The 14225-nt window shown below is 35.3% G+C and overlaps 1 protein-coding gene across 2 annotated transcripts in view; it reads left to right on the forward strand.

Moving 5' to 3' along the window:
- LOC122811426 overlaps window positions 1–14225 on the forward strand; it is a 317519-nt gene that overhangs the window by 239137 nt on the left and 64157 nt on the right. For both annotated transcript variants that reach the window (XM_044083270.1, XM_044083275.1), the window contains exon 7: window positions 13793–13871. In XM_044083270.1, the coding sequence (XP_043939205.1) occupies window positions 13793–13870 (78 nt within the window). In that variant the 3' untranslated portion in view covers window position 13871. The remainder of the gene's footprint in view (window positions 1–13792; window positions 13872–14225) is intronic.

Below are 14225 nucleotides of genomic sequence, written 5' to 3' on the forward strand. Positions count from 1 at the left end.
TCTGTGGTGATCAAGTCTTCGTGCATCCCACTACTATGACCCGCTATTTATTCAAGGCCAGAGGTGATTGTATGTCCAGAGATCTTGTTTATTTAGCCACATGCAACATTTGTTCGTCATTTTATATTGGTAAGACGAACAGATGTTTAAGGGATCGGATGCGTGAGCATCTGTATAACATCAGGATCAAGAATGGTACTAATGCATTGGCTAAACATGTGATGGACACAGATGTTACACACACATTTAGTTTCAGGATTGTTGAGACTATTAATGTTACGAGTAGAGGAGGAGACATCTGGGCATCTACTGAGAATAGAGAGAATATTTGGATTTTGAAGCTCAGGTCAGATATGACTCCTGGCCTTAATGCTAAGCTTTCTCTAAAACCTTTCTTGAGGATGAGGAGACTTAGAGTTAAATAATTCATGTTTAGCATTATTTTAATTATTTTAGTAGTTTAGTATTTTATAAAATGCATTTTATGAGCATGTATCTATATATATGTTGATTTTAAGTGTTCATTGTTTATGTATTTATGAGATGTTATCAGATGTTATCTTGGAAGTTTTTATTTGGATGTATCTCTTTAATGGTAGGGCTTGTTTGTTAATGAGCTTTATTATTTGTTTTTTCCCGCCTTTGCTGGTATTTAAGACTCACTAATTCTGTACCTTATATTGAGTCTGATGAAACCGAAAGGTGAAAGCGCTAACTCTGGTACCTATATGCAATAAAATATTGATTTTTTACTTGGACGTTTACTATTTGGATGCTCTTTGGTTACTGACGTTTGACACGCTGGATAGATGCCACTTGACTTTTATATTCTTTATGAGCTGTGTTTCGCCCGAATCTGTTTTTTGACATTTATACTTATTGCTGCTGTTTGGTTTGGGCGTTTACCCTGTTCCGTATCTTTTTACACTGATCCTATGGACATTCTTATTCCTCTATCAAGGTTCATTTATCAGCCATTTCAGCATGTTCTCCCATGGATCCCTCCTCTTTTAATGCAATTTCATGTCAAAATGTTCTTGAAAGGGGTTTTGTGTAACAGGTCTCCAAGAAAACCAGTAGCACCTCCTTGGGATCTTAAATTTGTGTTAGAGAAAGTAACACTTTCTCCATTTGAACCAAGTAATTCAGCTGACTTTAGGTTTTTAAGTGGAAAAAAGTTTTACTGATTGCTCTGACCTCTGCAAGAAGGGCTTGGCTTCATCTATGGCTTTTTGGAAAAAGCTGGATTCTAGAAGTGTTCTAGAAGCTGCTACTTGGTCCAATACAATACTTTTACAAACAGCATAAGCTTGTTTCCTTCTCTAGGCCAAGATCAAGCTTTGCTAGAACTATTTTCCTGGGGTTCCTGGACTGTTCTCCTTCCACCTCCCAAACGGAGTTAGCTATGGTAATCTACCCACATAGCTGAGGGTACTGCAGCAGTGATCATTTGAACATTTGCTGTTATGATCAGTTTAACTTACAGAGGTGTACTTTTTTTTTCTCCAAAATCTCTTTATTTCAATTTTCTTTTTTCAAATAATAACAACAAAACGGTAACTCAAAAACACAAATAAACAACACAAATACCTATCTAAAGAAAACAGACAACAATCTCGTTCTGAGGAAATTATACATATACACATATACACATATATATATATATATATATATATATATATATATATATATATATATATATATACAATATATACACAAGAAGCCACTACACCGTCAAGTAAAGTATGAGAATTCTTATGTTCATTTGGTCTCATAAGGGATAGTTAGAATGGGGATAGTCTATATATATAAAGTAAAAATAGAAATGTAACCATTTATTTGTATGTTTAGGGAAAATAGTTACACATTTACTAAGAAAAGGGAGAAGATGCAAGAAAACTGGTTATACTACATTCATTTCTTATTTAAAGGTTAGCTTTTCATGGCAATTTGTAGGCAAATTTTATTTGTCAAGAATTATATCTAGCAAGTATCCCCAATATTTTTGATAATAGCATTTGTTTTTTGTTTTTGAATAAAATAATTTGTGAGATGAGATATATTTGATAGCAAGATTGCTAAAATTTTCCCATGTAATTGGTGACATGACATTCCAATTCTTTGTAATAAAGAATTTAATAAGGGCACACATCGTAATAAAAACATGTTTTAATATTTTTGGGAGTTGATTGATATTAATGGACAATATAGCTGTCTCCCAAGTAAGGGTTGATTTTTCTTATCCCATCTTCTCTAATCTTACTCTCAAGGAACACCATAAGTTGTGTATCTTAGTACAGTTCCACATGACATGTAAAATATCAGCTGTTTGATCCGGACAATGGGGACATATAGGCGAAACGTTAGGATTGAATTTATTTAATTTAGATAAGGTATAATATAGATTGTTATTTACCATAATTTGTGTATATAACAGCTTCTTGAAAGGAATACATTTGATTGTATTTTCAATGGCTAGTTTCTTATTTTCTTCAGTCAGTGATTGATTTTTCGTTTGTCAATAGTTTGAAAATAATAAAGAATTCTGATGTTTTGCACTCATTACAATTTTATAAGTTAACCGAAGGATATAGAAGGGTGGAGTGAACCACTTCTCCTGACACAAAGACAGAGAAAAATAAAGTCTGATGAAGCCTGAATAGGTGAAAGCACTAACTCTTTCATAATAAATCGTTCAACTATTTTGGAGAGTTTGGATACTGTTTCATTACGAGCTGAACAACTTGTGACATTTACTAAAGGATTATTTGTTCTCCGCCTGCTTTGTTCCGCTTCTCCGACCTTGCTGTTTACCCTTTACAATTTTATAAGTCTTAGAAATTGTTCTCCCTTTAATCGCAAGATTTTCAAGTATTAATTTAACTAAATCTATGTTCTGTAAGTCAGTGTGTATTTGTGAGAATTTAGCATTTATAAGATGATGAAGCTGGTTAAGGATAATACCATATTTCATAGGAAGTTTGAGTTCAAGTCTCATTTGCCTCGTGTTAGAGTCTTTCCATTGGTATATATCCCATATTGTGTAGTGTTTTATCAGGGGGTAGTTTGTTAGATTTACTGGTTTATTATTTATTAGTAAATTAGGCATTAAAAAGTACACTTCGTTACACAGAAGTGTACTTTTTAATGAGAAGTTGTTTTTGTACAGAACAAAATACAGTTTTATATTTTGCTTTATAAAATAGTCCACCATTATGACTAGTTTTCAGTAACTTCAGTTAAAGTGAATACTTGTTCTCTTAACATATGCAACATATCTTTCCATTCTATTGTTTTTCTACCCATGCATTTAACTTTTTAATATGTTTACCAACTATTAAACTACACACATTGTTAACAAGCTCAAAAACCAAAGTCATATGATAAGTTATATTTACATGAATAAGAAAAAATATGTATACAAAAAAATAATCAATCTCAGTGGATAATCCAAGTTGGCCCTATGCAAGGTCTTAAACAAGATTGTTAAAGTCCAGTATCTCATGCATTAACTTTACATCTGCACTTTGTCATCTCTCACATTGCAGTTCCAATCATCTATAACAATAATGGGACAATTAACACTTAAAAATGTTGCAATAATGTAAATACATTTTCCCTAGATATTTTACCAGTAACAGCATAATCAACAATGAATCTAAAATGCCCACCCAGGAATGCATATCATACATAAGGATTCATCCTGGAATAGCAATTAATACATATAACAAAGATCTATACCAGAGCATATATCTCTTCCAATGCTCCAAACAACATTTATGCTCCCAAACAACCTCAGTCTGTTTTTTTTTTTTTGAAAACCAGTAAGTAATCTTGTGTCAAGTAAACAGATATTATCAGCTTCTACTTGTATACAAAAATGTAACATCTGCAATCTGTGACATTCATCGATCAAGCTATTCACATTAGAATTGCTGATAACAAGACTATTCTTTTCCGTTCTTAACAAAGTGCTTATTAGCCCCTTTGTCTCAGATTCCTTGTATGTACCCTGTTACCAAAAGTGGTCCTATTTTTATACATTTCATCATCACTGACTTCCCCCTCCTTTCCCTCTCTTCCTGTATGGACTCTGTTATTATTTTTAAATATGTTCAGAATCACTGTCTGCCACCTCTTCTATATCTAATACTTGAAACTTATTAGACGTGGTAAGAGGAACATTTTATTGCACAGACTTGATATATAGTCCTATAACCTTTTTTGCCAGGAGACTTTTCAGCCCCTGGTATATTTTTTATGTTTAGTAACTTGCAAAAGTTGTTTAGTATTCTCAATATGTTTTGTAAGTAACTCGGGACAGTCAAACCAGAAATGTCCAGCAGCTTTACATTTTCTACAAGAAGGGACACAGGAAGTGGAATGGTCTAGAGTACCACACTGACTTTTCCCTGGTATGATAAGAAAAAATAAAGAAACTAGTGTTAGGCTGCCCTTTGTAGTACTCATACACTCTATTATCATTAACAGAAATGACACTGGCACTATGTCTCACTTTACCAAGCTCTTTAGATAGCAAAACCCACACTTCCCATAACCCATTCCACACTCCCCTATTCTCATAGATGTTCTTATATAAAAAACACATTCACAGTGAAGAGAGAAGTACTGCCTAATCCAAGTGATATTTAATGTCCCCAATTGTAAACAGTAGAATTAGTTTTCTTTTAAAGTTCATATTCAGACCTGAAAAAGTATACTGCTGCTATGGCTAATGCAAACTTTTCAAATCAACCTGCTATAAAAATCAATCTTCAGTATCAACAGTCTCAAAGATCAAATCACAAATGGTATCCTTCTCCACACGTATAAACACATGAATGTCTTTTAACTGTAATTCCCAAAGGAGCAACAGTAAAGTCCCAAACCGAATACCAATCACTAATGTTGTCTTTAGTGGATGAAATATGTACCATGGGGAATGGATCTGATTTTGTAACGGTCCTAACAAGTTCATTCTGTGACCACTTCACAATACTAGCATCTGCAACACAAGAAACATCTGTTTTCGGTGCTTGTGGCACATTATCTGATCCTTGAACAGGAAGAGGAGTAACTTCCTTTTTTTTCTCTGACATTACTTCCTTTACCATAGAAACAATTTTTTCATCATGATTCATTTTATCCATTACTTTACTCCATGAAACCACATTTTTGGATTCTGATTCTTCAACATTGATCATATTTATAAGCAATTTATCTGATAAACCATTAGACCCCACTGTAGTCAATTCTACAGTAGTTACAGGAATAGTAACCAGAGTATCCTCCTCCTGATGCACTGGGCAGCCACCCTCCGCTTCATTGCATCACTTCCTCCTATGACAATAGTGGGGTTGCTTTATTATATAAACACTTTGCCATCTTTTGTTTATTTACACGTTCATTATATTCATACTTTATATAATACTTTATACATCATAATAAAGCTCTTTGCTTGATTATCTTCCTAAATACATATTAAAATCCATTTCATCTACCCCTCCTTTCTATCATAACCATTTCTTTATATTATATATTACCTCTTTATCATCTTTTCTTTTGTTATAGAACAGTTTTTCACATCTTCTTTTCCATAAACAGCAAATAGGAATGAATAAAATTGTATCCCATATTTCACTTTCTTTTTCTCTCCCAACCTTATATTTCCTATACATAACCATATCCATAACAATGTTTTAAATGCTTTCCAGTCATAAACATCTTTGAATATCCAAAAAAATTAATTTGTCTTGCAATCCAAAAAAGGTGTTGTGATGTTTCTTCAGCATTACAGCTACTACACATTATTTATTATATTATTTTAAATTTCATGTTAATTTTCAGTGGCAGTTTGTCCAATAATAAATGCCACAGAAAATCACTTGCTTCAAAAAATGATTCTGATCTTTCCTGCCTTTTCCTTATTGCTTTCTTGCATTAACCCCCCTCATTTTCCCAGGGATCAATATAATAATTCACTTTCATTATTGGCATACGATTGTTTCCTTTCCATTTCTACTTCATATATAAATTTATCATATCTTTATTTTACCTTCATATTCCTTCTCTTCTATTTTTCTTTTCTTAGTCTCATCCATCTACATACCTTTATATTTTTGAAATAAAACAATTCCTAAAATTGTATTTTTTCAAATACTTTTTAAACACGCAAAATAAATTTATTGAAGCTAAGAAAACAGCTTGGTTTATTACATTCACCCCCCCCCTTGTTTTTCACATTATAAACTATCCCTGTTTTAATGGGAATTCAACCTTGTTTCACACAGAACCCAGAAACATACTGGATAATTCAGTTTCCATACAGGATGGAAGCATATGCAAACCACCTAAATATAATAACTTTTCTAAAATATATGTGTTTATCAGATATACCTTTTCTCTTGGGGACAATGGAAATACCTTTCACCATTCTGTCAACTATCGTATATTTTTTTATTGCTTCTCCCGATTCTGTTGCTACTTGTTCCCTTCCAAAATTAACCCCTTGAATATCCATTTCAATTCTGGTAAGATAAACTCCTGCCATTCCTATCATGTTTCCAAAGCCCTTTTTTTTTACTTATTTAACTGTAATCCTACTGTATCTAAAATTTATACTGGTCTGTAAATTACTCTTTCATCCAATGTTTGTTCTTGCCTGCTAAGACCAAATCATCTGCACAGGATAACATTAATGGTAACCTTATTCCTTCCTTAAATTTCATTTCCCATCCTCTAAACTTGCTTATATAAATGCGTTTTTTACCATCATAAACAGTCAAGTGGTCAATGTTCTACCTTGCTAGACCTCTCTTCCCTTTCTTATCTTTTTTTCTAACTGTCCATTCACCATCGCAGACACACACAGACACACAAATTTTCATACATTTTCTTTGCTATACTTACTTTTTTTCCTCCTACTTCATATTCTTTTAAGTCTTCAACATTTTCCCGCTATGAATACTTTCAAATGCCTTAACAACATCAGATACTGTTACGTTTCTTCCCCTTCCCCTTAGATATACACTCAACCACTTCTTTAACCACTGTTAACATTTAATTTACGCTTTTCCTTTTAACCACAAATACTCCTTTATCCAATTCTTCTTTCATGATGTCCATCATTCTTTTCTGAATAAACCGTCATCAATATTTTATAGTCAGTATTTCCCAATATATTTGGTCTCCGGTTCTTTATTTCTTCATGTTCCTTTTTTCTGTATAAATTTTATAGCCTCTATACATGCATTTAATATTCCCAGAACAAAAACATCCTTTTCTCCATCTGACATTTCTTTATAAAAATGATGCCCTAATACATCTAGACCTAGTACGGATTCTTCTTTAGCTTTCTGTATAGCACCCTCTCTTTTTCATCTTCTTTACTTTCCATATACCCTCATCACATTTTTTCTCATATATATTTCTGTACATACCTTTCAACTATATCCATAATTTGCTTATATATATATATATATATATATATATATATATATATATATATATATTTTTTTTTTTTTAATGCCCATTTTCATCCTTCATTACATTAATTTTTCTCTCATTACTTCTCAGTTTCTTACCCAACAATGGGGAAACTTCTTTGTTTCTCCTCTTCAGATAATACTTTTATCTGAGGTTTCTTTTTGGGACAAACTCTTGTCTGGGCTTGTAAAGGCTCAGGGCCATTAGCCTTGTAACCTTCTATAATTCCATGATCCTATAAAGATCATTCTATTTTTTTTTCTTTAATTTATTCACATAATTTCTACTTTTCCCAGCCCCTTTTTCTACTATTCTTCTACATATTTATTTTCTTCCATTGCTCTCTCTGTCTCTAATTTTAAGTATATTTTAAACTTTTCTTTATAAACCATCCACAACTTTGTTAAACTGCCATAAAATTGGCTTCATTGTCATATGAGCTTACCACAGCTGCCTTCTTTCTTAAGACATTCCATTGCTGAAAATTTTCCCGTCACTCTTTTTAACCCTTTTCCATTACATTTTCAATCACTCCTGTTACTGCCTGTACTGCCCCATGATTTGAAAACTTTGCTTCTCTAATTCCATCTTTTATTTCTTTCATGTCATTTCTAAACAACATATAATCAATCTTCATTTTAAGTAACCCCCTCTTATAAGTATATTCTCTACATTTACCCATTCTTAATATTCCTTTGTTTGAAGCCTCTCTCAGCATTTTTACATCTTGTAATATTACCCTTTCACTTTGCTTAAATTGCAATTAACATCTCCCTGCACCATAAAAGCTATATTTACTATCACATAATTGTGAATTACCTCCAACATTTTTTCTGTCAGTTACATTTGTATATGCATACACTGCTACTATTCTAAACACCTTCTGCCCGTTTCTTATGTCTGACACAACCATTATATCTAATGGCGTAATGTCTTTATTTTTAGTAATACTGCAATACCTCAACATATATCAGTCTCTATAGTCCACACCACTTTTCTTTTCCACATCATCTCAAATCCCGCCCTTTTCCTTTTATCTGTACATCATATGTCACTGAAACGAATTACCTCTGCATCTATTTTTTTCATATCTTTCAAACATCATCTCTCTTCTAACATCACCCTTCATGCTTTCCACATTCAGTGATGCTATACTGATATTAACCTTTCCATTTTTTATGATTTGTTTTTCAGTTACTCCTTTTGGCCTCCTTTTTCTTCTTCTCACCCTTCCCCCAATAGAACCTTCTGCCTTGTTTTCTGCCTCAGAGATTATTTCTCCCTCTTCTTCTTCCTCTGTTTCTAATACCCCAAACCCATTTTTCATCTCCATGTGTTTCTTTCGTGGACTTCATCTAGTGTGGCTTTTTCTTTATTTTTATCTTGTACTTTCTCACTCTCATCCCCACCTTTCTTGCCTAAAAACGTGTTCTTTCCCCTCATTTTCCTCAGATTGTCAGTGTTCATTAATTGTAGATAATCAAACCAAAAATTTCCAACAGTTCCTACAATATCGTTTACACTTTTTCTAGAATGCCCAAACTCCCACACACAGCCTATATCTTTTTTTTGTACAATCCTGGTTTAAATGTCATTCATCCACACAGGACAAAAACAAAAAAACAAAAAAAAAATGACATGCTTTTGGCTGCCCCTGTACTTAACAGTCCCTTTTATCATGTAAGGCACATGCTGTAATTTATTTTCTGTCTTTAAAGTTACATAAACTACCCATTTCCCAATCCACAACTTTTTGGCAGTGTCAGTGGCACAATAGGTAGCACATGTGCCTTTGGTGCAGAAGGCTGTAGGCTCTATTCTTCTACCCTCCGGGTAGATCAATAGCTGATACTTTAGTACAGCATAAGTGGGGGGATGCTGCCTCCTGAGTGTGTCATCCTTCGGACGAGATGCTGAGGCTCCATGTGCTTGAGTTAGTGGTAGCTCAGGGGGATGCAAAAGATTGCATGGGACGTATTGGAAACACTAGAGGAAGTTCCCTGATGCCTTGGCCAAAGTTACTCAGTAGTATAAATACCATCTTGGGTCTCCCCTGTAAAGGGGCCACTAGCTTCGTTAAACTAACCTGGTCAACGAAGGATGAATAAATGCAATATCATGCACATCTTGACACAAACTGAATCCTAAGAGCATAACATTGTTGTCTGAAACACAGTACCTGTTTATTTGCTGTTCATACTTTGTTTTTATCCAGACAACACACCTTTTCCTCCAGCTCAGTCTGTCTCCTCTGCACCTCTGCTTCAAAACACTGCTGTCAGTCTCTCTCCCTCTCTCTCTTTCTCTGTTTACTGTTCCCTGTTCTATATTTCTGAAGCTCAGCACAAAGCATTATTTTAAATTTAGTTACTGCACTGGCCAGACATGCCCTCTCTCTATAATTACACCATCATTTACAGCATCCTTCAAACCTTCTGTCATCTTCTCGCTACCAAATATTTTATCCATTACTACAATCCACTGCATGGACTCAGTTTCTTATGGTTCTGCTTCTTCCATCATATTTTGCAAAACAGAGTCATACAGACCTCCTGAAGCCACAATATTCACCCTAAAACATATTTTTTCCTTCTGAATTACAATTTCCTTTTTCTCCTTTCTCAGCTATCTGTATTTACAGCCTCCATCTTAGATTAGGTGATCACTGGTAACATTCCTCTGCTGCCACCCAGTGATCACCTCACAAAGAACAGGAGAAGTTCCCCGACACCCTGGTATAAATACCGCCTCTGGTTTATGTTGAAAAGAAACAATTAGCCTAGTGGGACTAACCAAGTCAGCGAAGGATAAATAACATAAAAATAAAGTGAAAACTTGTTTTTGATGGGAAAGAAGTAATCTTTCTATCTCCAAAGAAGTGCAATCTCAGAACTAGTATATTTACTTATCAGGACTTTGGACTGTGATGACGCAGCCTTGTACATCATGAGGTGCAGGAGGGTGAAGTCCTCCCCACATGTATAAATATGCATTTTTTTTACTTTTTAATTTAGCATTTTGTAGATGTGTTTGCTGATTCTGTGCATAACTGTGTCATTCAGCACATTCAAACTGATGAGTTGTTTGATACTAAACCATTCAAAAATGTTGTTTGATGTTAAACTTCTCAAAAATACTCAATGTGCAACATCTACAAGCACTTAAATCAGCTAAATAACTGGATGATTTAATCAGAAATGCAATTCAATGAGCACTTGTGATTAAACCTTCCATTTATTTAGCTACTTTAATTACTGGCTATGTTGCTAGTCACTAGGCACAAGGGATTTCAGCACTGGTTTATATAACACAAATTATGACAATGAAGTTAGATAGAATCTGTTTTAAGCACAATTGGACAGCTGTTGTTTCCAGCTGTTTTCTAAATAAAGACAAAATGCATATTGGCTGACTATGCCAGCTTGCTTGCAATTTTAAACATTAAGTCACCGCAGGTCCTTTATCTCCCTGAGTCAACCCCTTATATTATGGAAGGCCTTCCCCATCCACAGCAGGACTAAAAAAAATACAGCAAACATTTAATAAGTAGAACTGACTCAAAACCCCTATAGTGCTTTTTTTAGGCAAGGTTCAAATGACAAATTCACCACCCTAACAGGTACAGGCAAGAAGAATCTGGGGGTATTGCTACTTAATGCTAGAAGTCTAAACCTCAAAATGCACTCTCTCGAGGCACTCCTTAAAATGGAGAACATTGACATCTGTGCAGTGACAGAGACCTGGTTCAAGGCTCCAGAGAGTACCCCTGCTTTACCAGGCTATAATTCATACCACACCTTTCGGCCACCTAACCTGGACCGAAACACTAAAAGCGGAGGCATGTCCATATTCATTAAGGATATCCACACCTCCAGGCTAGTTGCTCAGCATAATGCATCCGAGATTATCCAAGTGCAACTAACTCTGGGCAAGACCGCAATTCAAATTGTAGCTTGCTACAGATCCCCCACCATGCCCCAGGATTCCCACTCCTCATTTCTTAATACACTGGAAAATATTAGGGTACAACCTAACACCCTAATAATGGGCGATTTCAACTACCCTACCATTAACTGGGAAAACTACTCATGTACCAACTCTTGTGCTCAACGTTTTCTGGAATTCATAAATTCCAATGCCATGGATCAACTTATCCACACCCCACCAGGGGCAGCAATATCCTAGACCTGGTTATTACCAACATGGGCAACCGGTGCTCCACACCAGAGGTCAATTTCTCGTTGGTCAGATCCGACCATAAGCTAATCACCCTAGACATCCACATCCCTCCCCCACCCCCATTAGGGAAACCGTAGTAAAAAATTTCTCCAAAGCCAACTTCATGCTTCTTAAGACAGAAGTGGCAAACTTCACGACACCCATGCTGACGGACAATAGAGGTATGACTGCTGAATCCTACACAAATGCACTTTATAAGCACTTACATGAGTGCATGGATCGTGCAATCCCTAACAGAACCAAGATGCTATCCTCCAAAAAAAGGAAGCCAATCTGGTGTTTCCCTGCCATAAACAAACTCTACAACAGAAGAAAGAAACTGTTGCAAAAAAGAGTAAAATCCCATGATTGGAGAAACTCCCTGGTCAGCTTCAGTAAGAAGCTGAGATCCCTCATAAAATCCTCCAAAGCTAGTTATGAAAGCAAAATCGCCACTGACTCTAAAGACTACCACAAAGCATTCTATAGCTATGTCAAGAATCTCAGTGGCAACACTCAGATCTGCTCTGAGTTACAGCACAATGGCACTAAATATGCAGAACCAACGGACATTGCCAACATCCTGGCAAAAACTGCAGCTTTACTCCGTTGCATATCGCCTACTCGGAGGCAATCTCTGCCTAACACACAAAGCTATGTCAAACCCAGAGCTTTTAGACATGCTCCACTTAAAGAAATCCCAATCTCTATGAGCTACACGCTCTAGGGACCTAAACCTCATCACCACAATAAACAGAACATGCTGGAGGGATAGATTCCTGTCCCAGAGACTTCCCATACTCTGGAACAAACTACCTGTCTGTATCAAACAAAGTTCCTCATTAGCACTCTTCAAGAAAAATCTTGATGATTGGAAGGGAGATAGGAAATGCACCCCAGGGATCACTTCTGTGGCTCTGCTCGACAGTGGCACAGGAAAATAATTTTCTTGGGTGGCGAAAGCCAGGGTACCTTTGGCTAGGCTTATATAGGCACTAGGGCCAATAGCCTAGTACCTACCTATGAACCTATAAACCTATGAACCAATTAGGAATAAATCTCTATAACATATTAAGGGCACCAAACTGTTGTTTTAATTTCTAGTGTAGGAAAACAGTTTACAGAGGTATGCAAAGTTTGTAGGTTATTGCCAGAAAGTCATAGATTTTGAAAATAATTGACTGAAATACAGTAGATGGGTAATTAAAATATGGCATATCTTCAAATCTATCAGTCTGGAGTGCACACTTAATTCAAACATGCCCACAAGTTACACGACAAAGCCCCTGTCCCCTTTTTTTGATCTTTGTTTTCATCCTAATGGTATGCTATATTCCTGATTTTCGTATGTCCTAACCATTAAAGGGTCACTCTTCTTCAGAATTGGAACTTTCAGTGTCAACCTTGCTGCTAATAATTTTACTTTTGACTCCCCATTAATCTCATAATAATGTATGCTTTTAAAATTAATACTATACTACTTTATTTCAGAAATTGTACTGTACACTCATTATCTACTTAGAAACTATAAGCATAACTTCAACGTTTTTCTGATATTTCTGTAATTTCTAAACAAAAACATTTTTTCTATGTAAAAAAAAAAAATTTTTTTTTCTATGTAAAATTAGTTTTTTTTCTCAATGTAAATTTCATTGTATCTGCCTTGGAGATTTTCTCCCCAGGACTCCATTGAAAATGGGTTCCTTGGCCCAATGGACTATCCTGGTAAAATAACTGCAAATAAATAAATAAATAAATAAAATAGTAGCAGCTGTCACCATCCATCATCCCAAGGTTCTTTGTCACATGATAGTCTAGGTAGGACTGCATAGCTGCAATCATTTATTTTCTTATGCCATCTGGTGTCCAGTGAGCCAATCCTGTACATCTATAGCTTGGAGCTAAAATGTTCATTTCCTATAGAATCTGCATATGACCCAAATTGGTTTGCATTATTAAGTGTTTACGGATTTTTCAGTAAAATTTCTTAGTAAATATTTTTTTCTTAAATCTATCCTTAAAGCAATTGATTTCATTCTTTTTTTTTAATTTCACTTATTGTACAAAAATTACTTTCTTTCTTTTGCAGCAATGCAATGCAAGACGTTCTGGAACTTTATATACAGAACTACATACAGCAGGACCATTCATTCTCTCCACTCCGTGAGGTATGATTTTATTTTACTTTGACAGACATCAAAGTGTACATTTTTGAAGGGCTTGGTATAGAATACAGAACTGGGGATGGAGATGGTTAACTCTTTCACATGAGGAAACTTTTTAGGACTACCTTAACCATTCTCACTGGTGGTGATGTGAGCACCCTCATAACCATAGGGTACACCTTTGCTGTTCTACAGAGGTGTGCATGCACCTATACATGCCCCCCACAAGGCCTGCCACCATCAGCTAAGCCCATACCTCCCATGATGCACGTGTTTCTTCCTGAGTAGTATATTCCCGCCTTACCCCTGGACTAACAAATCCCATAGGACAAGAGCTACCAAGTTATAACTACTCAC

This window comes from Protopterus annectens, chromosome 1.part1 (genome assembly GCF_019279795.1).
Source record: "Protopterus annectens isolate FY-2018-M chromosome 1.part1, PAN1.0, whole genome shotgun sequence".
Lineage (NCBI taxonomy): Eukaryota > Metazoa > Chordata > Ceratodontiformes > Protopteridae > Protopterus > Protopterus annectens.